The 19760-nt window shown below is 38.2% G+C and overlaps 1 protein-coding gene across 6 annotated transcripts in view; it reads left to right on the top strand.

The window, feature by feature from the left end:
• The window catches only part of DLG5 (discs large MAGUK scaffold protein 5), a 96290-nt gene that overhangs the window by 40580 nt on the left and 35950 nt on the right, over positions 1-19760 (top strand). For all 6 annotated transcript variants that reach the window (XM_064716278.1, XM_064716282.1, XM_064716281.1 and 3 more), the window contains exons 3-7: positions 5942-6107; positions 11195-11338; positions 12840-13023; positions 16256-16515; positions 17623-17935. In XM_064716278.1, the coding sequence (XP_064572348.1) occupies positions 5942-6107; positions 11195-11338; positions 12840-13023; positions 16256-16515; positions 17623-17935 (1067 nt within the window). The remainder of the gene's footprint in view (positions 1-5941; positions 6108-11194; positions 11339-12839; positions 13024-16255; positions 16516-17622; positions 17936-19760) is intronic.

Raw genomic sequence — 19760 nt, 5'->3', positions numbered from 1 at the left:
CAGGAACGGTTCAGTTGCAGGTGTGGCTTATGATGCACTTTTAGTCTAAAATAAACACTCTATCCTTGTCTGAAAGAGTTATTTATTTTCCCTGACAGCCTATAGTAGTCTCTCCTTGTCTTTCTTGCCTTTTTTTTTTTTAACTGACAAAAAGTTCATATTTGTTAAAGACTCCTCAACAGCTAACACCAAGGAAAAAGTGACGACAATGCACTTGCTGAAAGGCCATGAATGAGAAAGGAGAGGTACTAGGACACTACCAGGATGTCACATCATACTGCTTTTCTGTACAGCAGTAATTACCTTTGATGTTCTGCCTCCTCATCCATCCCTTTTTCTGTTCAGAAGTCGTTTTCCTGTAATATTTGGTCTCAATGACTGAATTAAAACTCTTCATCTAGATTTATTTCCTTTGTAGTAAACTACCCATTTAGTTTGCTAGAAGCAAGGCTTTCAACTTGGAAATAAACACTTCCGCACAATTGAAGTAAACTTCACTCTTTGGTTTTACTGTTGGCAAATCATGTAACTGTCTCTAGGATTGATGCTTAATTTCTAGGTGATTTTTAGTGTGCTTATTAATAAATATCTCCTGTAAATAATAAGCATTATGAATAGCTTTAGTGTGTTATTGCTATGTTCTTTGGTGTCTGTTTTCAGGCAGCTGCAGTCTGATATTAGTCATGCACAAGGTTCTCTCAACTTCTTTCTCTTCAAAGGTACTTGAGTGTGCTTCATGGACATCATGCCCCGTTTTTAAAAATGAAACATAGCAATACAAAGGTTCACTTTACTCATTTATACTGATGCAGTATAAATCCCTTGAAAATGGGACAGTGGGGTTTTTTTGGTGAGAGAGCAACTAATAATAGAGCTGTCCACTTGCTGCTGTTTTGCTTATTATAGCATCTTAACATTTGGCAGCTCCATGTAGGAATTGTTGAAGATTTGGTTGGTCTGCAATAATTTCAATGGAAGTAGTGTATGTGAATACCCATCTCCTGCACTCCAGACAGCACCTCTGGAGCATGGTGTCTTTCACTGCTCCTTGAGACCATTTATCAGTCTGTGCATTCAGGAAATCCTTCTGGCGACCGTGGTTTTCTTTTGGAGCTGAGAAGTTGATGTGGTGAGGCAGTGATCACAACTCCTTCAGGAGAAGATGTGGAGGATGGAGTGCTGGAGGAGCCTCATCCCCTGGGTTGGTGTGCGGCTGGTGATCATTGTCACTGTCCCCTTTGGGTTCAGTGTGCAAACTTCAATGGAGGCTGTATTTTCAGTACACAGTTTTAAGCCTGACAAAGGTGGGATTTGAGCCAAGGAGTTCCTATAAATTCAAACTCAGGAAGTCCCAGCTGTACATGCCTTGGTCATGGTAACAGATTTTACTCTCTGTTGTATTTCAGCTCAGCAAAATTCTGCAAGGGCTTCTCAAACTGATGTGTCTGCCTTTCCCCCACTGCCCCCATCTCTGCTATTTTTTAGTATTAAGTTGTAGATTTTTTTTTCATGTTGACTTTCCTAGAACCACTGTTCAGTTCTTTCTGTAGTCTTAAACGTATTGAGGCTGAAAGTTTATTTTAGATGCTGCTGGCTTTGTTTAGGTTTTTATATTCTGAATTAAAACTATATACTGAAATGCTACCCATCCTTTTTCCTTGCATGTTACATGATTGTCACTACTTTCATAATCTGTTAGGTTTTCTGTCTGTCAGATGAAACTGTTTCTACAGTTCATTATTCTACCTTTCATTTTTCTTTCCTCAGTGTACTGCTGCTTGTGTTTTCTGAAGTTTTATTTACGTGCATGCAATTCTGTTCTGTGCTCTCTGCTGTTCCGTGATCAATTCAAAAGGTACATCTGAAGAAATGTATCTAAATGATAACTAGAATGTAATTTAGATTTTAACCTTTTTCTAGCGCTCATAAATTATTGAAAGAAACTAAATATTTTAGAATGCAATTTTCCTACACAAGTCTTTACTCTCAATACCTTCCCTAGCTTGGAGAGAAACCCTATTGATAATGCTTTGCAAATACCTCTTGCAAGTATTTTTTAGCACTTTCTATCATGATTTACAAGACCATGAAGAAATAATATCCTGAATATCTCTGTTCATTTTCTTTTTTTATGAAAGAAAATAATGCACAAAGCTTGACTGTACAATGAGTAGTCTTCTGCTTGTTTTCAAGTGGGAAGGAGCACAAATTTATGAGTTTATGAAAAATCATTGTAAGAATAAGCCATTCTGTTAGCTTGTGATAGATTGCCTTCTGAATTAGTTCAATCTGTTGTACAAGTTTATTTCTCAAAGACCAAAGATTTTATTATAACTCAAAATATGTTAATGTTATTTCTTAAAATTGGCTATTTATGCATTGGTACCTATTTTCTTATCAGAACTTACTCATTTGGCATTATGGTACAGTTTGGTCAGGTGAAGTTTTTCAGTCCTGTTTCTGTTGAAATGTTCTCTTATTCTTCAAAAAATATGCTACCCCTTCCTCACATATGAAGTTAACTTCTTAAGCTGTAGTTTCTGTGTGGATCTATCATCTCTTCAGTCATTGTTGATTAATCATCAAGAGTTCTATTCAGTATATGCTACAGTAATGGATCTTTGTAGTTTCTGTGGAGTCCAGCATTTGGGCTGTAACAGGGAAGATAGGATTGCTCCAGCTTCTGTTTTTAAGGCACTTTTTTTTTATACAACCTGTGATGAAAATCCTGCAAAATCTCACTTTGGATGAAGTTAGTGCATAGTCAGGACTTAGTGACTGTACTGCATTGTGGGTGAAGTGTGTTCTCTCCACACCACACATGGCTGCTGCCAGCTGCTCCAGGACTTGCTGAGTGCTGCTCACTGGAGACTGGCCAGGCTGTGACTTCAGAGAGTGGAGTCCTCAGAAGCCAAGTGCAGCGCCTCTCAGGAAGGAGTTGTGAGGCTCATCGAAGCAGATGAATGAGTTACACTTGGCAGGACATGCAGTAAATGCCTTTTCAGAAATCCAGGTTGTCTGAGAAAGGAGGTGAGTTGCTGAAAGGTGGCATAATTTGGATAATGGAGATTTAGCCTTCAGGCTTGTGCATTTTAACATCTGTGTGACTGGTTGAAGTACAAAAAGGAAGTACTTTTGCGTAAAATACGCAGTCGGATGGAAAAAGAATATGAAGCTGGAAGCCCAGGTCACTTTTCTTCTGCTGCATCAAGATGTCTGATGCAATAAAAGGATTTTAGCATTCAGCTCTAAAAGCTCCTTTAAAAGAAACCAAGACTGGAATTTTTCTGGTGAAAAAGGATTTTGCTGAATGTGTGTGCTTATTTTTTAAGCATTCAGAAATCTGATTTAAGTTTTATAAGACCTTTTGTACAACTATTGAAAATGGAAGCCTGTCAGGAAATAAAGCAGAGGTAAATTTTGAGTCTCCTTCTAAGGATAGGAGCGGAAAGAACTGCATTATACTGATCCATGTTTTTACAGCACTTAAGAGGTATACATCTTGTGGCTGATATTTTGTGTCAAAAATATCATTGCATTAGAGATGAAAGTATCTGTTGATGTACTTGTAAAAATTGACAAGTTACTGAAAAATAACCCCTTTTGGTACTAAGACAAATGGTTTCACAATTGTGAAAAAAGCTTCTTTCCTAAGGCTAATTAGCCTGTCTTTATTTAAAGCAGACTTTTCTTTTTTGGCACAGTTTTGGGACTGTGCACAAATGTTCTTGCCTGAAGAAGATTGTCACTTGGATGCTGTTAAAGCTGTCAGGGGAGGCTGAGGAGCAGAGGTAGATCTCTGGCTTGCTTTTATTGCTTAAAGGTCTCCAGGGCAGCCCTTGGGTGCCTGTCGAGGCCTTGTGTAGCAGACATTGTCCACGGGACTGCTGCTGGGGTAGCAGTGATAGTAGTGATGGACATTGTTCCTCCAGTGCCCTTTCCTCCCTGGAAAGCACAGCAGCCTTCCTGATTCATTTCCTCCTTCCTCTTGACCTCTTGCATCCTGTTCATCTGTTTTGCTTGCAAACAGCCCCAGGATGACATAAGCTTTTGAACCTCTCTGTAAGGATGAGAAGGGGATTTTTTCCATGTTACACATCCTCTGATGTGTCAGCTCAATTGAGATGATGTGCAGGTTGCTGCTGAATTTATCAAAGACCATGCAGCTTCTCAGTACCTGAATTTGATTTGTCTGCCTTCATCTTTTAGATTGTTTATGAAATTCCTTTATCATTGATGTGTCTAAACTCTTTCAAATTATTATGTGTTCTGCCTTTTTGTGTCTACTTAGTTATTTCCTTCTGTTATTCTCTCTATCCCCTGTATCATGTGTATTATTACTGGTTTCTTGCCCTAAAAATATGTAGAATATTTCTCATCTAAAAGAAAGGCTGACTTCATTTTGGAAGTGGAAATCCTTAGTCCTTATGGGTTAAGGGGCTTTGTCTAGATGCAGGAATGAAACAAAATAGTAAGAAAAGCAGCCTGCATTGAGAGTTCTTCAGAGTGATGTGAGTTTGTGTTTTTCCAGAATGTACCTTCTTTCTGCTCTTTTTTTTATTTCTTCAGTTTTCTATTAGTGTGTTTGCATATATTATTAGGAAATAGATTAAAAGAACAGCCTGTGCTCATAAATTGTCATTACAGTAGCAGCTGGAAGGTATAAAAGCAGAGATCCTGTTATTGCAGGTGCTGTACATATGATAGTCCTGACACTGCAGTTATTTTGGTGTGGGAACTTCAAAGCACAGGTAGTTTTGCTGAAAAGTTGGAGGGGTTTTTTACATTCTGCAGTACCTTCATGAACTGGATTTAGGGATAAAAAGCCAGTCCTTAGGATTCATTAGCATTTGATTCAGTGAAATAATTTTGAGTTTCTTTCTTTGAAAGGACAATGAGTGGAGAGCATTGTTTTTCTATTCTGTTGTTGCTTAATTAACTAGAAAAAGGCCTAATAAAGGTACATCTTGACGAGTTAATACATATGTCAGTAACTTGTTTGAGTTGTATAATTTTGCAAACTATTTCTAAAATTTCTCTTTCGGGTAGGAAATAATTGCCTGTATATGTTTAAGCCTTTAACTTTCAGATCTGTGACCCGTATCTTTGAGTCTGCTCTCATGTGTCTGTGAGATACATGAGCAAAACTACATTTACAACTTAATTTTAAATGAGCAGAGCTAAAATTAGAGTCGAATTACTTGTCAGCAGTTGTTAGGACGTGATATACCAGACTCTCTTCTCTTGGGAAGGAGACAACCTTGTGCTCTCACAGTTGTCTGAGAGGACAGTAACCATCATTGTTCAACTCTGATATTAGGAAAGCTGAGAATTAAAAAGTCCGACGCAACACTTTAAAGTATGACTGCCCCTTAGAGGAAGTTTAATGTGTAGTCCAGCTGCAGTGATTGTAATATGCTTGTGTTAGCCAGTGTTGTTAAAAATGAAGCCCAGTTTTCATGAATTGTTAAGTGAAATCCTTAACTTCACATACTAGACTGAGAAATTGTGAACTATGAAGACAGAATTGCATTGAAAGTAAATATTTTCTGTAGCCCATGGCAGAATGGTATTTCTGTGCTACTAGAAAAAGAAAGGGGAGAAGAGCCCCTGTGTTGTAGCAGTTTCTTTGCTATCTCTGGAATAAGTTGATATGGGTCAATTTTACTGTTTTGTGGGTTTTTTTAAAGCATGGGGATTGTTCTTTATTTCAAAGAACTTGACTTCTGTCAGTATGTCAGTTTCTGAGGTCTTTGCAATTGCTACTGCTAACTTGCCTTGCCTTTTAAGCTGTGTGTAAGTTCCTGAGTAAGCAAGGAACCTACCCATGCAAACTGAACTCGCAACATAGGACCTTTCTGCTAGCAAGGGATCTGGCTGGAGTTATTCTTCTTTCATCTGACTGATGAGAGCTTATATCAAGTATTTCTCCCTTCATCAGGTACAACTGGTAAAGCATCATCTCCACCACCCGTGATAGACACGAGACAGATGAGTGAGAAGCTGGAGACGATTTTGTATCAGCTCCGCCAGGTGACTCGGGAGAGGGACGAGCTGCGCAAGCAACTTGCGCTTTCATCTCCTGGCTCCACCTTCGATGACTGCAGGTAAACAGGGAGGAAATGCAGCATTTGCATTTAGGCTTTGATCCAGTGAAATAATAGTGTTTTCAAGTGCCTTGGCACCTGCTTGCCTGGAAAGCATTAAGGAGCTTGCCATGTGTACATGTTGCTTATAACCTCCTTGCAGCCTGGTGAAGGGGCTACATCCACGTTTCAGAGCTTCCTGTTGAGTGCCTATCCCACTTGGTCCAGCAATTTTTCTGTGGGACTGAGGGAGAAGGTTTCATCTCTATTTGAGAAAAGAAAGCAAAAAAGTTGCTTAGGCTTCATGGGCTTTGTTGTAGGACGAGAAAAAGGATAGTGAATGAAGTATTTGGTGTTTTGAAAACAAGAGTGAAGAAAGGGAAATAGCTCAGAATACTTGGCTGGAGAACAGAAATGAGGAGAGGAAAAAAAATCTCAGCTATTCCTATGCTCCTGCAAAGAGAGAGGTTTGGATTTCTTCTGAGTGGAGTAAATGTTTTTTAGAAGATCAACTTTCTGGTATACATATGTTGGGAAACTTGTAGCAGAAATATGTTGAGAATAAGGAATTCTCCTCCATTGAACATGCTTTATAAGTCATTTAACAGCCAGCAGGCTTGTCAAGCTCATTCTAATTTGGGGCCTGACGTTATGAGGAAGACAGTAGTCCAAGTATGAATTAATTATAAAGAAAGGTTTTATTGGATAGGCAATATAATTAGTTTATTTTGAATGGTTAAGGATCTGCTAATGTTTAAATGTGTCTGGGTACACTGAGAACTTTTTGCCTGTACATGTATAGAACCTTGGAAAAAAATTGTGTATCACTGAATCTGAAATAAGAGGAAAGAACAAATTTTCTGGGAGGTGTTGCCATCCTGTGTAACTTTTCTGTACCTTAATGTTGTTGTTGCTTGCTACTTAATCGGCTGTGTCTGTATGCGGTCAGGTGGTTAATTAGATTTTTTGTCTGTATGAGAAGGTTAAGATTTGAACCGGTGAACTGGCATAGAGAGAATCTGGAGGTTTTATAAACTCGATAGCTTCTTATCTTAATGCCCCCTTCCTCCCTCCTTGAGTTCTGAGGGCTCCTTTAAGAGCATCATCTTCTTTGTAACCATCTCAAAGCATTGTGGGGATGGGAAGGGAAAAGATTGTCAAATGTCAACATCTTCTGCTCAGTTTCCAGTTAGTTAAATAGAAGGATTTTTTCTTTGAAGTTACTGGAGCTTAGGCATAGAGGATTTTATAGCTCACAATAATCTTCTGCATAATCCAGGATGCTATTAATAAAGTTCTGATGAGCTGTCCTCTAGCCTGCCCTAGTTTTCCTTTCTCAAATCAATCCTTTACTTTCAGTGTAGGATTTGGATGCTGTATGAAACATGAACGTTTACAGCTTCCAGAACAGCCCATCAAAGTAAACCTTGTATTTGGGCAGTCCCTGGACAGAGTACGTATTAGATGGAGAATGCTGGCTTCCAAACAATCAAACATTTCAAGAGTGGGAAATTAATGAAGATTATTATTGACTTACTTTTTCTTCAGTATAAAAGCAACTACTGCTCCCACCTGCATACACATCTCTATTTTTTGAAATCTTACTGGTATTTGTTTTACTTTTTGAATTCTTTCCTCTTATAAAATTAATCTTCATCCCTCTGGGAATCCAAGCTCAGACTTGGTAAAATGTTAATACTCAACTGTGAAAGCTGAGAGATGATGATGTGGGTGGTGACTTTTACTACCCTGGCTTTATTTTCCTGGCTGTGTGTGCTGCTGTAACTATGGCTGTACCAAACACAGGTGATGCAGAGGCAGACCTTGGCACGTCACCTTGGATGCTTCACCATAGCTCACAGCACATTTGAGTCTGGACTGTGCTGGCTGAGGAGGTTGCAAAACAGAGAGCTGTTTTCCAAAGCAAATGTTGACTAAGTCTAGAGCAGTGGCAGAGGTGCCACAGCAGTGGATTGTGATGTGCTGAATCAGATCAGCATGTGCCATCCTGCTGGCCAGGAGTAGGATTGCTCATACTGTGCCTGTGGATTGACAGTGACTGTACATGTGCTGGAGATAAAGTGAAGGTTTGACCAAGTAATTTAGCATGCTCAAATTGCACTTTATGGACTTAAATCTGCTGTTATTACTCACATAATAGTAACAGTAGAAGAGAACCACAACACGAATAAATGCCCTGAAAATTGTGTTTCATAAGAGACTGTTTTGTGTGTTATCTGTAATAATTGTTGCAGTTACATTAGTAAATGATAACTCCTTAGAAGGTGTTAGGTAGGAGTGCCCACAAAATTGGACCTGTGGTAGGCATTAGCTTTTATGTGAGCATCAGTTTTATGTAAATGTCAGTCTGGCTGTGACTTTGTTTTACAGCCAGGGTAATTCCCCTATAGTGTGAAGGATTTTGGGCCTTTGACACTAGCATTTTAAGTTTTGTTAATGTTTGAACAAGTACTTCCAAAGTAGTAACTGATACTTCTCCTTTATTGAAATTGTAACTTTTAGTATTTTCTGGGGCATTTTAGCATAAAACTCTGGTGGTCTTGCTTAAACAAGAGTCAGCCACTACATGCAGTTGAATTGACTACTGTCTTGCAACAGTTTTGATTTTTGACTTCTCACCAGTATTCCTTCTTCTCTTATTCCTGTTTTTCTTGCTGAGACATAAAGCCTTGCAACAGCAGTGTGGAACATATGGCTAGGATATCCTTGTGGTTTTTATTTCTTGTACGTGAGGTAGAATGCAGAATGTTGTTGGTGGCATTGTTGGTCTTTGCTCGCTGTGTAGGTTGGCTAACTTGTGTAGTTACCTTCATGGTCTGCATATGTTCATAGGTGGTTTGTTGGGTTTTTAATGTTGGTTTGGGTTTTGGTTGGTTGGTTTTGGTTATGGATTTTTGTTTGGTTGTTTTTTTTTTTAAATAATGTTAATGTTACTTCAACAACATATAAAGCACACATGATGGATGTTAGACTTGTAGAACAAGTTTCACCATAGCTTTCAGACTGGCTTAATAGTTTAATATGACCATCAACAGCTAGTAGGTTGCAGTAAGCTTGATGTCACAGCTGAGAGTAAAACTGTACTCCAATTAATGCTGTCATTTAAGACTGTGGTGGACAGATGGTATCTACTTTCAATAATTTCACCCTGAGGTCTAATTTAAATCAATAACTTGGGTTTTAATGATTCTGTCAAGGGTGTAAACATTTCAAATCAAGTTTAACTTATGCTAACTACATCTGTATTTTAAAAGAATAACGCTTCACTAGTTGCAGTGATATCTGTAATACTGTATGAGTAAGATACAGTTTTTGATACCCATCAAAAATGAATTTAAAAATACCATAAAAGACACCCCTGTAGGCAAGATTTATGTGATTTTGGATTTTATTGTTGGTCAAGTTTTTAATCAAGGAGGGAGTTTTTGTTTTGTTTCTCCCCAGAAGCACTTCTCTAGAGAAAGTAGAAAAGGAGGAACATTCAAAGGCCTCAGTATTCAGCAACCCATATGCAGCTGAGTTGCCAAAAAGTACCTTATATCATACACACACTCCCAGAAAATCTGTGAACCAGATGTGGCTGGCATTTCTTTTTTTAGGTTTTAGTTTTTTATTATTATTATTTTTCTAACAACTGTTACCACTTCAGTAGTGCAAAACCATTTTCATTTTGATTCAATTGCCAGCTGCATTTCAGTTCCAGAATCCATGTTGCTGTTTTTTGTATGAGGCAAAGAAAATTCTCATTGCTTTTCAGGCTGTGCTTCCAGAGAAGCCATTTGGAGGAGTTTGAGGTTTGAGGGAGGAAGAGTGATCTGTGCAGCAATGGAGCAAATCTGATATGAGAACAAGCAGAGTTGAATTAGAAAGCAATTGTTTTCTTTTGGAGGCATTAGTTTTCTCTTTTGATGGTTTGCTTGGTTTTTTTTCTCATTGCCTGTGGGGTCATAAGAGACTCAGGAGATGATACAGGGACAGATGTCAGAAGCTTCATTTTGAAACTAGAAAATTCAATGGTGTGAAAAATCCTGTGACTGTACAGAGGAGGAACAATTCAATTCAGTCTCTTAGAAGCTTAGTGCTACAAAGCAAGAAGATATAATCCTGCTAATTTAGTTTCTAGCATATATACAAATCTAATTAATTCTAATCTACAAAAAAGGTATCATGTACAAGTACCGTACATTCTAGACATAATCTATGCTGTCAATTTCTTGACCATGTAGGTTGTTTTAGAAAATTGCTCTCCCAATCATCCAAAAGAAATTTGAGTAAAAAATTTTATTTTGATAGATTTTGGCATTTATTTTGAAAAATGCTTGTTGGAGATTATATTGTGTTGGAGATTACTAATAACCCAAATTTTGTTCAAATAATTATCTTAGAGAAATGTGTGGTAGACACTGACATGTTTTCCCATTATTTATTGTAGCTTAAAATAATATGGTAGCACACAAACAGGTGTGTAATTCAGCACAATGACTTGGTCAAACTCTGCCAGCACAGATGTCTGTGTTTGCTATTCCATTGGAAGTCTTTGTCTCAAGTCTAACTGTCCTTCCTAGGGAGTTAAAGGCAAAGTCCTCTAGATGCTGCCTTTGAGAAGCTTTGTTTAGCCCAGGCCTCCATTCACACCCAGCTGACTTTGGCAGCCTCTTGCAGCCCTGCCCTTGCTGCAGGTCTGGGCTTTGTCACCGCCACTTGAGTGTGGTGGCCCAGGAAAGCCAAGTGTGCTGTGATGGACTCATTCTTGTATCAGTGGGAGTTCTGTTCTGTGCTCGTGTTGCTTCTCAGAAAAGAGGAACATGCAGGTTCAGTATTTTTGGCCATATTAGTGATAATTAGACATCATTAGAATCATCCCATTATGGGATGTTGCATTGCAATATAAAATTAATGTAAGTTCAAGTCAGTGACTTCTTATTAGTGGCTCCATCTTAAAGGGAATTGGTCAATATTTAAATTAACGCATATTAAACCTAAGTGTCAACAGTTGTGTGATAACACTTTTATTGGATAATAATTTCCCAGGCTTTCCATTCACTTTAGTACTTGGTGTTTGACCCCATATTCTTTTTCTCTGCTAGGCCTAGTCCAAAACCAAATCATGATTATGAAAGGCTGAAGATTCAGTGTATGAAGGCCATGTCAGACTTACAGTCTCTGCAGAACCAGCACACCAAGACACTGAAAAGGTGTGAAGAAGCAGCAAAAGAAGCAGATTTTTATCAGTAAGTATTAGTAAAGCTGTGCAAGGTAAGAGTTTACCAGTCTGTGCTCTATCAAACAATATTAGAATGTGGTAATCAGTTAATTTATTTAATACTGTTTTCCACTTAAATTGCGAGATAGATAAAATCCATCAGATAAAACATTTCTGGCCCATTTGAAATGATCAAGTATGGACTGCCTGTTTTACTTTTAGGAGTTTGAGATAGGATCTCCAGTGTGTTCATGGAATCAAAAAAGGAAGCCTGATTACTGATTTGAAGTTGCAATCTAACAGTTTTACTGTCAAGCTAGAGAGCAGAATATAATCCAAGAGAATGGAATTTCTTACTCTCTTTTAATAGATTGTGATAGTTCTTGTGACAATCTGTGTAAGTTACAACCTTTGTGTTCTTTTTAAAAAAAGTTTGCCTTCTGAAGACTTTATCATTTGCACTGCAGTCTGAATGACAGATTAGTAATCTGCATGCAAATATTATATATGCTTGATTGTGGGAATATAATTGGGAATATAATTTGTGAAAATGCTTTTCTTTCTCTTTTTAGCAGGGTGTTCTAATTTTAAGGAAATTTTTTTATTGCTTTGGTCATTCTATGCAGGGAGCATTGGTATTTCACTTCATAAGAAAGAAATGCAACATATCTTAGAACACAAATTTTTATATATAAATACATATTTAAATATTTATCAGCAAGTATGAGAGTTTAAGTGGAATCATTCTGTTTCAACAATAGAAATACTTGTCAGTATTCAAAATGTAAGTTTTGATCTGTAATAGTAAAATACATTCACTTGACTTATCTGCTGTTTTTCAGCATTGCTTTAGTATAATTTTAGGCTTGTAGTTTGAATTTTAATCTGGATTATAGCCTTCTCATGTGACTCTCCATTGTTTAAGTGAGAGTGTATTTTTTCAATAATTATAACTGCCATAATGAACTTTGGAGGAAATTTTTCTCTTGAATGTAGTTGAAACATAGACATTATGGTTTTCTTGGTTGTGGAGTTTTTTTTAATAATTTGGTGTGTTTTTTTGTTTTTGAAACAGTAGCGCACAAGGAGATTTTTGTCATTTTCATCTGTGTTTTGTTTAGCTGCTGTTCAGCTGAGGCGCTCAAGACAAAGTCGAAATGATTGGTGGGATGATGGCTATTATCTCAAGAATCATCATATTATGCTATTTGTGTTTGTCTGCCTGCTTTTAATGGCTATGAAATGGCATTGACAGGTGGCATAAATCCATCATCTCTTCTGATGAGGTTTAAGGATGCTGTATATGTCTCTGTATTTTCACACTTAAGCCCCTGTTGGTTTTTGGTTTCGTTTTGTTGTTTTTTGTTTTTTTTTTTTTTTTTTTCCCTGGTGCTTGGAATACACCAACATGCAGAACTGAGTTAGTTTGACCTGCTTTCTTGGTAGGAAACTCATGCTTGAAATGAATTCCTCCAGGACTTTGTCCTTGCAAGCTGGCCTCTCAGAGTGTGCTTTGTGTGCCCTGACAGCACGCTGCACAGCCGGCTGCTGAGCGACCAGTCCCAGCTGAAGGAGGACATGGACACCCTGAAGAGGAAGAACACACAGCTGGTGAGGGAGCACAACCACCTGCAGCAGTCCTGTGAGGAGATGAAGAGGCTGCACGATGAGGATCAGAAGGAGATAACAGACCTGCGTAGCCAGCAGCAGCAGGTGAGCCACGGCCTGTGCTGGGAGAGATCCTGGCTTCTTCCTTCCATAGGGAAATGGGATTGTGCAGCATTGCTGCCTTTAGAGTGTCTTACTGGGTCCCAAACAGCCTCCTTGCCTTGTACAGTATTGGAGAGACAATGACATCTTGATTGCGAGTTGATTTTCTTTGTCTAACTGGAAAAAAAATGTGTATTTAAATGCAGAGATGAACAAGTGGACTTGAAGATGGTATTTGCGTGATTTTTTTTTTTGAATGGGTAGAAAGGCATCAGAAACCTAACTGGAAGTTGCAAAGTGATTAAAAAGATTACTGTTTTCCTAAGGTATTTTTATGGGACAGGGTTTACTTTAAACTTGCATGCAATGTTTGTTGTTGATTTTTGGGGAAGAATCACAACAAGTTGATTCATGTTTTTGAACTTGAAACAAAAAGAGACAAAATTTTCAGGACTGGAAGAGTTGGACATTTCAGATATTTGTATCACATGCTGTTTCCAGGTCAGTGTTTTTCACATATTCTAGAAATTTAAAAAACAGTAATGCTAAGGAGCAACTGGTTGTATCAGGTCCGCTGTTACCTAGGAAAAAGTCTGTTCATTTAGTTAGAATTGTTACAGTAGCATGTGGAATGGTTAAACAGAGTATCTGGGTTCACTGTGCGTAGGCTGAATCACAGGGCAAACTTGCAAGTCAAACATTAGGCTTCAGAAGCAAAATCTATGCAAGCCAAAATAATTATTTGCTAGGGCAGGAGGGGCAAAGGTCAAAGCAAGCTGGATGTGCTGAATGGTACTTTAGGAGGTGCTTGAAGATGTGCAAGGAGGACTGAAGATAGGTTCTTCCTTTTTATCCATTTTTCTAACACTGGCTTGTGAGTTCTGGTGTGAAACTGTTTAGTGGATCGGTTCAGAAGATAGCAGAAATTATTTACTGTGTCATCCTGGGAAAATAGCATAATTAGTCTGTGCCTCAGTTTCCCAGTCTGCAAAGCAAGGATGAAAAACCTCTGAGAGAAGGCTGTTCTTCTTTGCCATTCTGTCCTGAAGCTTGGAATTATCTGGAAGCACAGAAGGAGGCTGATGTATCATTGTCAGGGTTGATTTAAAGAAATCCAGTCTTATGTCAACATCATGATTAAACCTTTAAAGAAAATGATGTATGTGACTCTTAGTGGGAAAATCGTCTAACTCCATTTCTCAGCTTGTCAGAGTGATTCATGGTGTCTTGAAGGGGTGCCAAAGTCTTATCTTGTCCCTGTAATTTCTCATATGAATTAGTCTAACTCTCTGTTGATCCCTCTGACGTGTTGTTTCATTGTCAGGCCATAACAAAATGCATCTTGGTGGCCTCAGAGAGCACAAGCTTTTGATCAAATTACTCTTTGTGTGGGATTGTCATGGATTTGCTGTGTAGCAGCTGACCAGCTTAAGTTTCTGCTGCTCACATATGGAGTTTCATGTTGCCATGGCTGTGTTCCTTGGGCCAGCTGGGACTATTTACTTTCTTTCACTGGGATTTTGAATGGGAGATGTTTATTGCACTGGTGCCTCCATCTTCCTTTGGTAGGTCTGTGTTAGCAAGTTTATGCTGAATTCCATCAAATTTCTTGTGTATTAAGTCTTCTTTAATTATTTAGTGTGTTTTCAACATAAAGACATTCTATATATGCTTTAGACAGTGAAAAGTGGTTTATTTGAATTGCTAAATAATTTGTTGCCAAAGCTGTTCTTAAACTCATTTGGGAAGTAGTCTTGAGGAAAATGGCTTTCTTGGGTTTAAGTCTATGTATTTGCGTTTTACGTATGCCTACAGTTTACCACGTGTTCAGCTTATCTGAAGTGGTTCACTGAAGCATGCTGGCTAATCATGGGTCCAGCTCTGTGTGGGTTGTGCTGCTGAATCCATTGAGGATTTTGATATGTGTGGAAATAGCCCAAGTGCAGTCTTGTTCCAGGGCCACTTTTATATATCCTGGCTAGTTAAAGGAGACCAGTGTCAGGCTGCAGAACTTTTGTTCTGTTATCTTGCCTGTGTAGCCAAGTGGTTTATTAGCAGTGACAGTTATTAGCCTTCACCTCTGGGCAGTGAAGAGTGGGCAGCCTCTTGCTCTCCCCTTCCCTTCTGGTCTGCAGGCATCCAGGTTCCTCCGTGTTCAGGAACTGGTCCTTACTCAAATATAAATTACAAAAGATGAGGAGCCCATTTGTGCAGCATAGCTGCTGCATGTTGGGTTTCAAATTTTTACAGTGCTCATGTTTTCTTCTGTCTTCCTTATAGTTCTTCAATCCTATTTTATTTTCAGATAGTTAGGGATACCTCTGTAGGCTAATTGTCAGTATTATATGATTCTTGGCACCTCTCTATATAGAGTATCACTGTTTCTTTGCGCTGCTCTATCAGGGCCAGATTTCAATTTAAAAGACAAAACCAGAAAAAAGAAGCATAGAACAACAACAAAAAAGCTTACTGCTTTATTTCAGGCATATTTTTTGCCTTTTGAGAATGAACAAGAACTAGATTTGCTGACACTCATTAGGACTTTATGTTGCTGCTGGTCATGTATCATCAGTGTTGCAATTTACAGCAAGATTCCTACGTTGATGTAAATTAATTTAAAACTAAGATTCGGGTCAGGCTTTATTCATGTTTAAATGGATTTTTCTCTTCCTGTTCATCTTTTATGTATGCTTTTTGAAACCCAGACCTCTGTGGGAAGTTCTCAGATGAAATATTGTATGAATATTAAAATAATATGCCCGAGTGTATAACATATTTTGGGTAGATCTTATTTTCATTATGCTTTTAATTATTTAATTAAGTCAGAGGGTACAGGCAACCTATCATGAATGCCACCTCGTGGGCATCTCCTGAATTGCCACTGTCATCTTGGTGATCAAGTAGTGATTGCCTCTTGTTAAAACTACAAGTTCTTCAAAAACAACTTGGTTTTAATAGGTGTTCATAACAATTGCCATAAGAGAGACATTTTCATACACTTGTGCTCTTGTGATAAAGCAGATGTTTAACTCAACAGAAAGCAGATGTAATTATGCTTAGAATAACAGTGGCACTTGAAAGAAGTTCAGTATTTCCTTAGTCATTAAAAAAAAAAAGATTACTGAAATTGGTGTATATATTTTTGTTCTAATTCTGTTTCTTATGTATACATTTTAAATCAAATTTCTTGAACTGATTAACAGTAAAGGTTATTGATTCCTGGCATTTTTTTAAGGTTATGAAGCAAAATGGATCATCAGAGATACTAAATAAACTTTACGACACGGCCATGGACAAGCTGGAGGGCGTGAAGAAGGACTACGACGCCCTGAGGAAACGGTACAACGAGAAGATCGCGAGCCACAACACGGACCTGAGCCGCCTGGAGCAGGCTGAGGAGGAGAACAGGCGTCTGCAGAAACAGATTGACATGCTCATGAAGCAAAGGGACACAGCAATTCATTTCCAGCAGCAATATTCATCCTCTCTTAGGAGGTATAACTGAATTTTCATACCTTTGACATATCAATGCTAACGTAGCATCTTACTTCCATTGTGCTAGAATCATAAATACCTTTCTAATATTTTTTCTAAAATTTTCCTCTAGTGTATGTAATCTTGCTGTGATGAGTAAGCATGTGTATTTATATAAAATTTTCTGGAAGATTCTAGAATGTGTGATGGGGTTGCTAATTTGGAGTAATGGTGGAGAAATTTTCGTACGAAAAGGGTTTCCTATTTACAGTTTTGGAATTGTATGAGGAATTTTAACCATTGTTTAGCTTGCGTGAGGAAGGCCTACCTTACTTTTCAACCTATGTTTATTTTTAGTTGTAGATACATGAGTCAAATATAACCAGAACTTTGTTAAACCTCAGGCTTTGTTCTAAACAAATTCTTTAACTCATGGCAAGCCTGTGTCTATATGTCCTTATTTAAATACTAAAAGCAAATCAGTAAGGGAATGTAATTTCTACAGATGTTTCACAAATGAAGATCATCTCAAGCCTAAGTTAACTTTTCATGGTGTTAGAATTGCAGACTGTAGAGGACTGAGACTGGAGGGCTTTAGGAAGGAGCAGAGTTCTCTGGCTGCAGGTGTTTGGGAGTCTTGCTTCACTGAGAAGATGCTGCTACAAGCAGCACGCATGTTAAAATACAAGGGCATAGACACTCATAGCACACCTACCCCCTCTCTGCTCCTTGGTACCAAGCCTGGTACCAGTTAACCATATGGGGTGGGAAGGACATCAGCACGCACGAGGACTGCAGAGAGCATCCATGGGTGTGTTAGGAATGGTTTCATTGACTGTTAGGGGTGATATGCAACTAACACAGACCAAAGCCAAAAATGGTTTTCTCCACTTTCGTAAATGGTTCCTTATAATTGTTATAGTTCAGTCCTTAAATAGGTTCTGTACTATTCCTTAAGGTTCACTAACATTCCTAAAGCAGTGGTTATTTTGCAGCATAGAGAATACATTTTCTAACAAGTCTTCTGGCATTATGTTTTATCCATGGATACATGTGGTTACCCAGCCAAATCCTTAATGTACGAAAATGAGTAACAAGTGTCTTACTGATGTTTCTGCTTGTTTTCAGGTTTGAATCAGTACAGCAGGAACTAAGCAATGCCACAGCACAGAACAAAGAGTTACAGAGAGAGATGGAGAGATTACAGTCAGAGGTGACAAGGTTCAAAACAATGCAGCTGAAAGCAGCCAAGGATGCAGAAAAATACAAGGAAGAGAGGGATTCAGTTTTCAATGAGTACCGCCTCATCATGAGTGAGAGGGATCAAGTAATCAAAGAGGTAGATAAGCTGCAAACAGAACTGGAGCTTGCTGAGTCCAAGCTGAAGAACACTTCTTCTGAGAAGCGAGTGGCTAGTGAAGAGATGGAAGCTTTGAGACAGGTACTAAGCATTGTTTTAGTGGGGAAGGGAAATGAGTGTATGCTGTCGATGCTGGAACCAGGAATGTATAACTGATTAATGGAAAACAGGATCCACTGCAAAGAGGGAGTTGTGTTCTGATGTTTTCCTATACAATACCTTTTTACTGTCAATTTCCATGTTTGAACAGAGTACCTGCCTGCTGAAATTTCCTATACACTTAATTCTGTCCTGCATATTATAAATCCTTTCCTTTGCTCTGTTAGTCTTTTAAATCTTCTTAAGTAATACTTTCTATAATAATATAGCTCTGAATGTCCATTATTTTAAACCTTTAACCTCTACAGGAAGGACTGGATACTATCTGCTGTGACTTAAGACAGTACATGATCAAGTAATCTTGAATGCTTAGGCAAAGCCTGTGCTGACATGCATGTTCTTACTCATTTGCCCTTCTACTGCCTCTAAGTTAAAGGGGATATTTTCAAGATTTTTTTTCTTTAGAATTTAGGCATGCCTTAAAGTGTGTAAAACCAGAACTTTCCAATATGTTCTTGAAATGCTTGTTTAACAGCCATGTCAGAATGAAGCTGTTATGATTTGCAGAACAGTTTGCTGCTGAGTTTCATTTCTGCTGACATGCATTCACTTTACTATTTGGTTTACAAATACTTAATTCAGCATGAAATACATACAAGCAAATGTATTCCGTTGCCTATAAATCTATTTTAGTCTTTTCATAGCATTACATCTGAACAAAATATTCTTACAAAAAATTAAAGGTGGAGCATTCTTTTACATAAATAACACTTTTTTTTTGAGGAACATAAGTGAACTGTGACGTGTGGCATCGGAGCGTCTAAGTATGACTAAATTCTGGTGTTTAGAAGTCATATTTTCCAGCCCTGCATATTTGTCAGCTCAGTAATTCAGCTCTACAGTGAGTGAGGTTTTAATATGTTTCATACCTCTTCTACTTTCATCAAAGCATTTAAGCCAATCAAAACATCTCTTGATTTCAGTGGGATCTGGGTAGGTTAGGAATATTCACAGAAATAGCCACAATCAGTTGTTCTGTTCCAATTTGTTTTATCTGTTATTGTGGCACTATGAGTAATTTGCCAAAGTGCCTTAAGGGATAGGGAATTAAAGTTTTAAATGCATGGGCATTGACTTAAATGGGTGTTTGAACAAGAACCAGCAAGAGCCTTGGACTGGGGAGTGTGGTGCTGGCAAGGCAGAGACACGTACTTTTCTTCACTCCCAGAAGTGGCCCTTCAGAAATCAGAAATAACTGCTGCTGTAATATTCTGAAAGGTGTGAAATAGCCATACTTGAGTTGTCTTGTTGTTCCTGTTTTTCTTTCCTGTAGCCCCAACTCTTCCCGGGAAAAGGTTTGAAATATTAAAAAAATGTGTCAATCAATGCATCAATTGACTTGAAATAGTATCCTGAAATGTGTCCCCTGTAAGTGGGATTGCCCTCTCGGTGCATAGTTGTTCTGGTGCTCGTTGAAAAGGCAACATAGTGGCTTTTGTTTTGCCTGTGGTACATGGCACCTCTAAGTGCTCTGTAATGTAGTGCTCATTGATTGTTTGAAACAGCACTGAATTCATTTAGGTAATTTCAAATGTAGTTTCTCCCCTGAAGCTTTTGTTTTCTAGTGCATCTTTGGTATCCTAGAGAAATTGTAAAGCAACTGAAATGGAGAAGAGTTTGTTTTTTTTGTTTTTTTTTTAAACATTATATCTGAGCAGCTACTGCTGAGATCACACAGTTAATTTCCAAGTTAGACATGTAAGCTTTTATTAGTAACACATGCCCAAACTTATTGGTTTGAGATATC

Source organism: Zonotrichia leucophrys, chromosome 6, assembly GCF_028769735.1.
Source record: "Zonotrichia leucophrys gambelii isolate GWCS_2022_RI chromosome 6, RI_Zleu_2.0, whole genome shotgun sequence".
In the NCBI taxonomy this organism is placed as follows: Eukaryota; Metazoa; Chordata; class Aves; order Passeriformes; family Passerellidae; genus Zonotrichia; species Zonotrichia leucophrys.
Note: the sequence above shows the minus strand (reverse complement) of the source record. Positions and strands in the feature narration are given on the sequence as shown.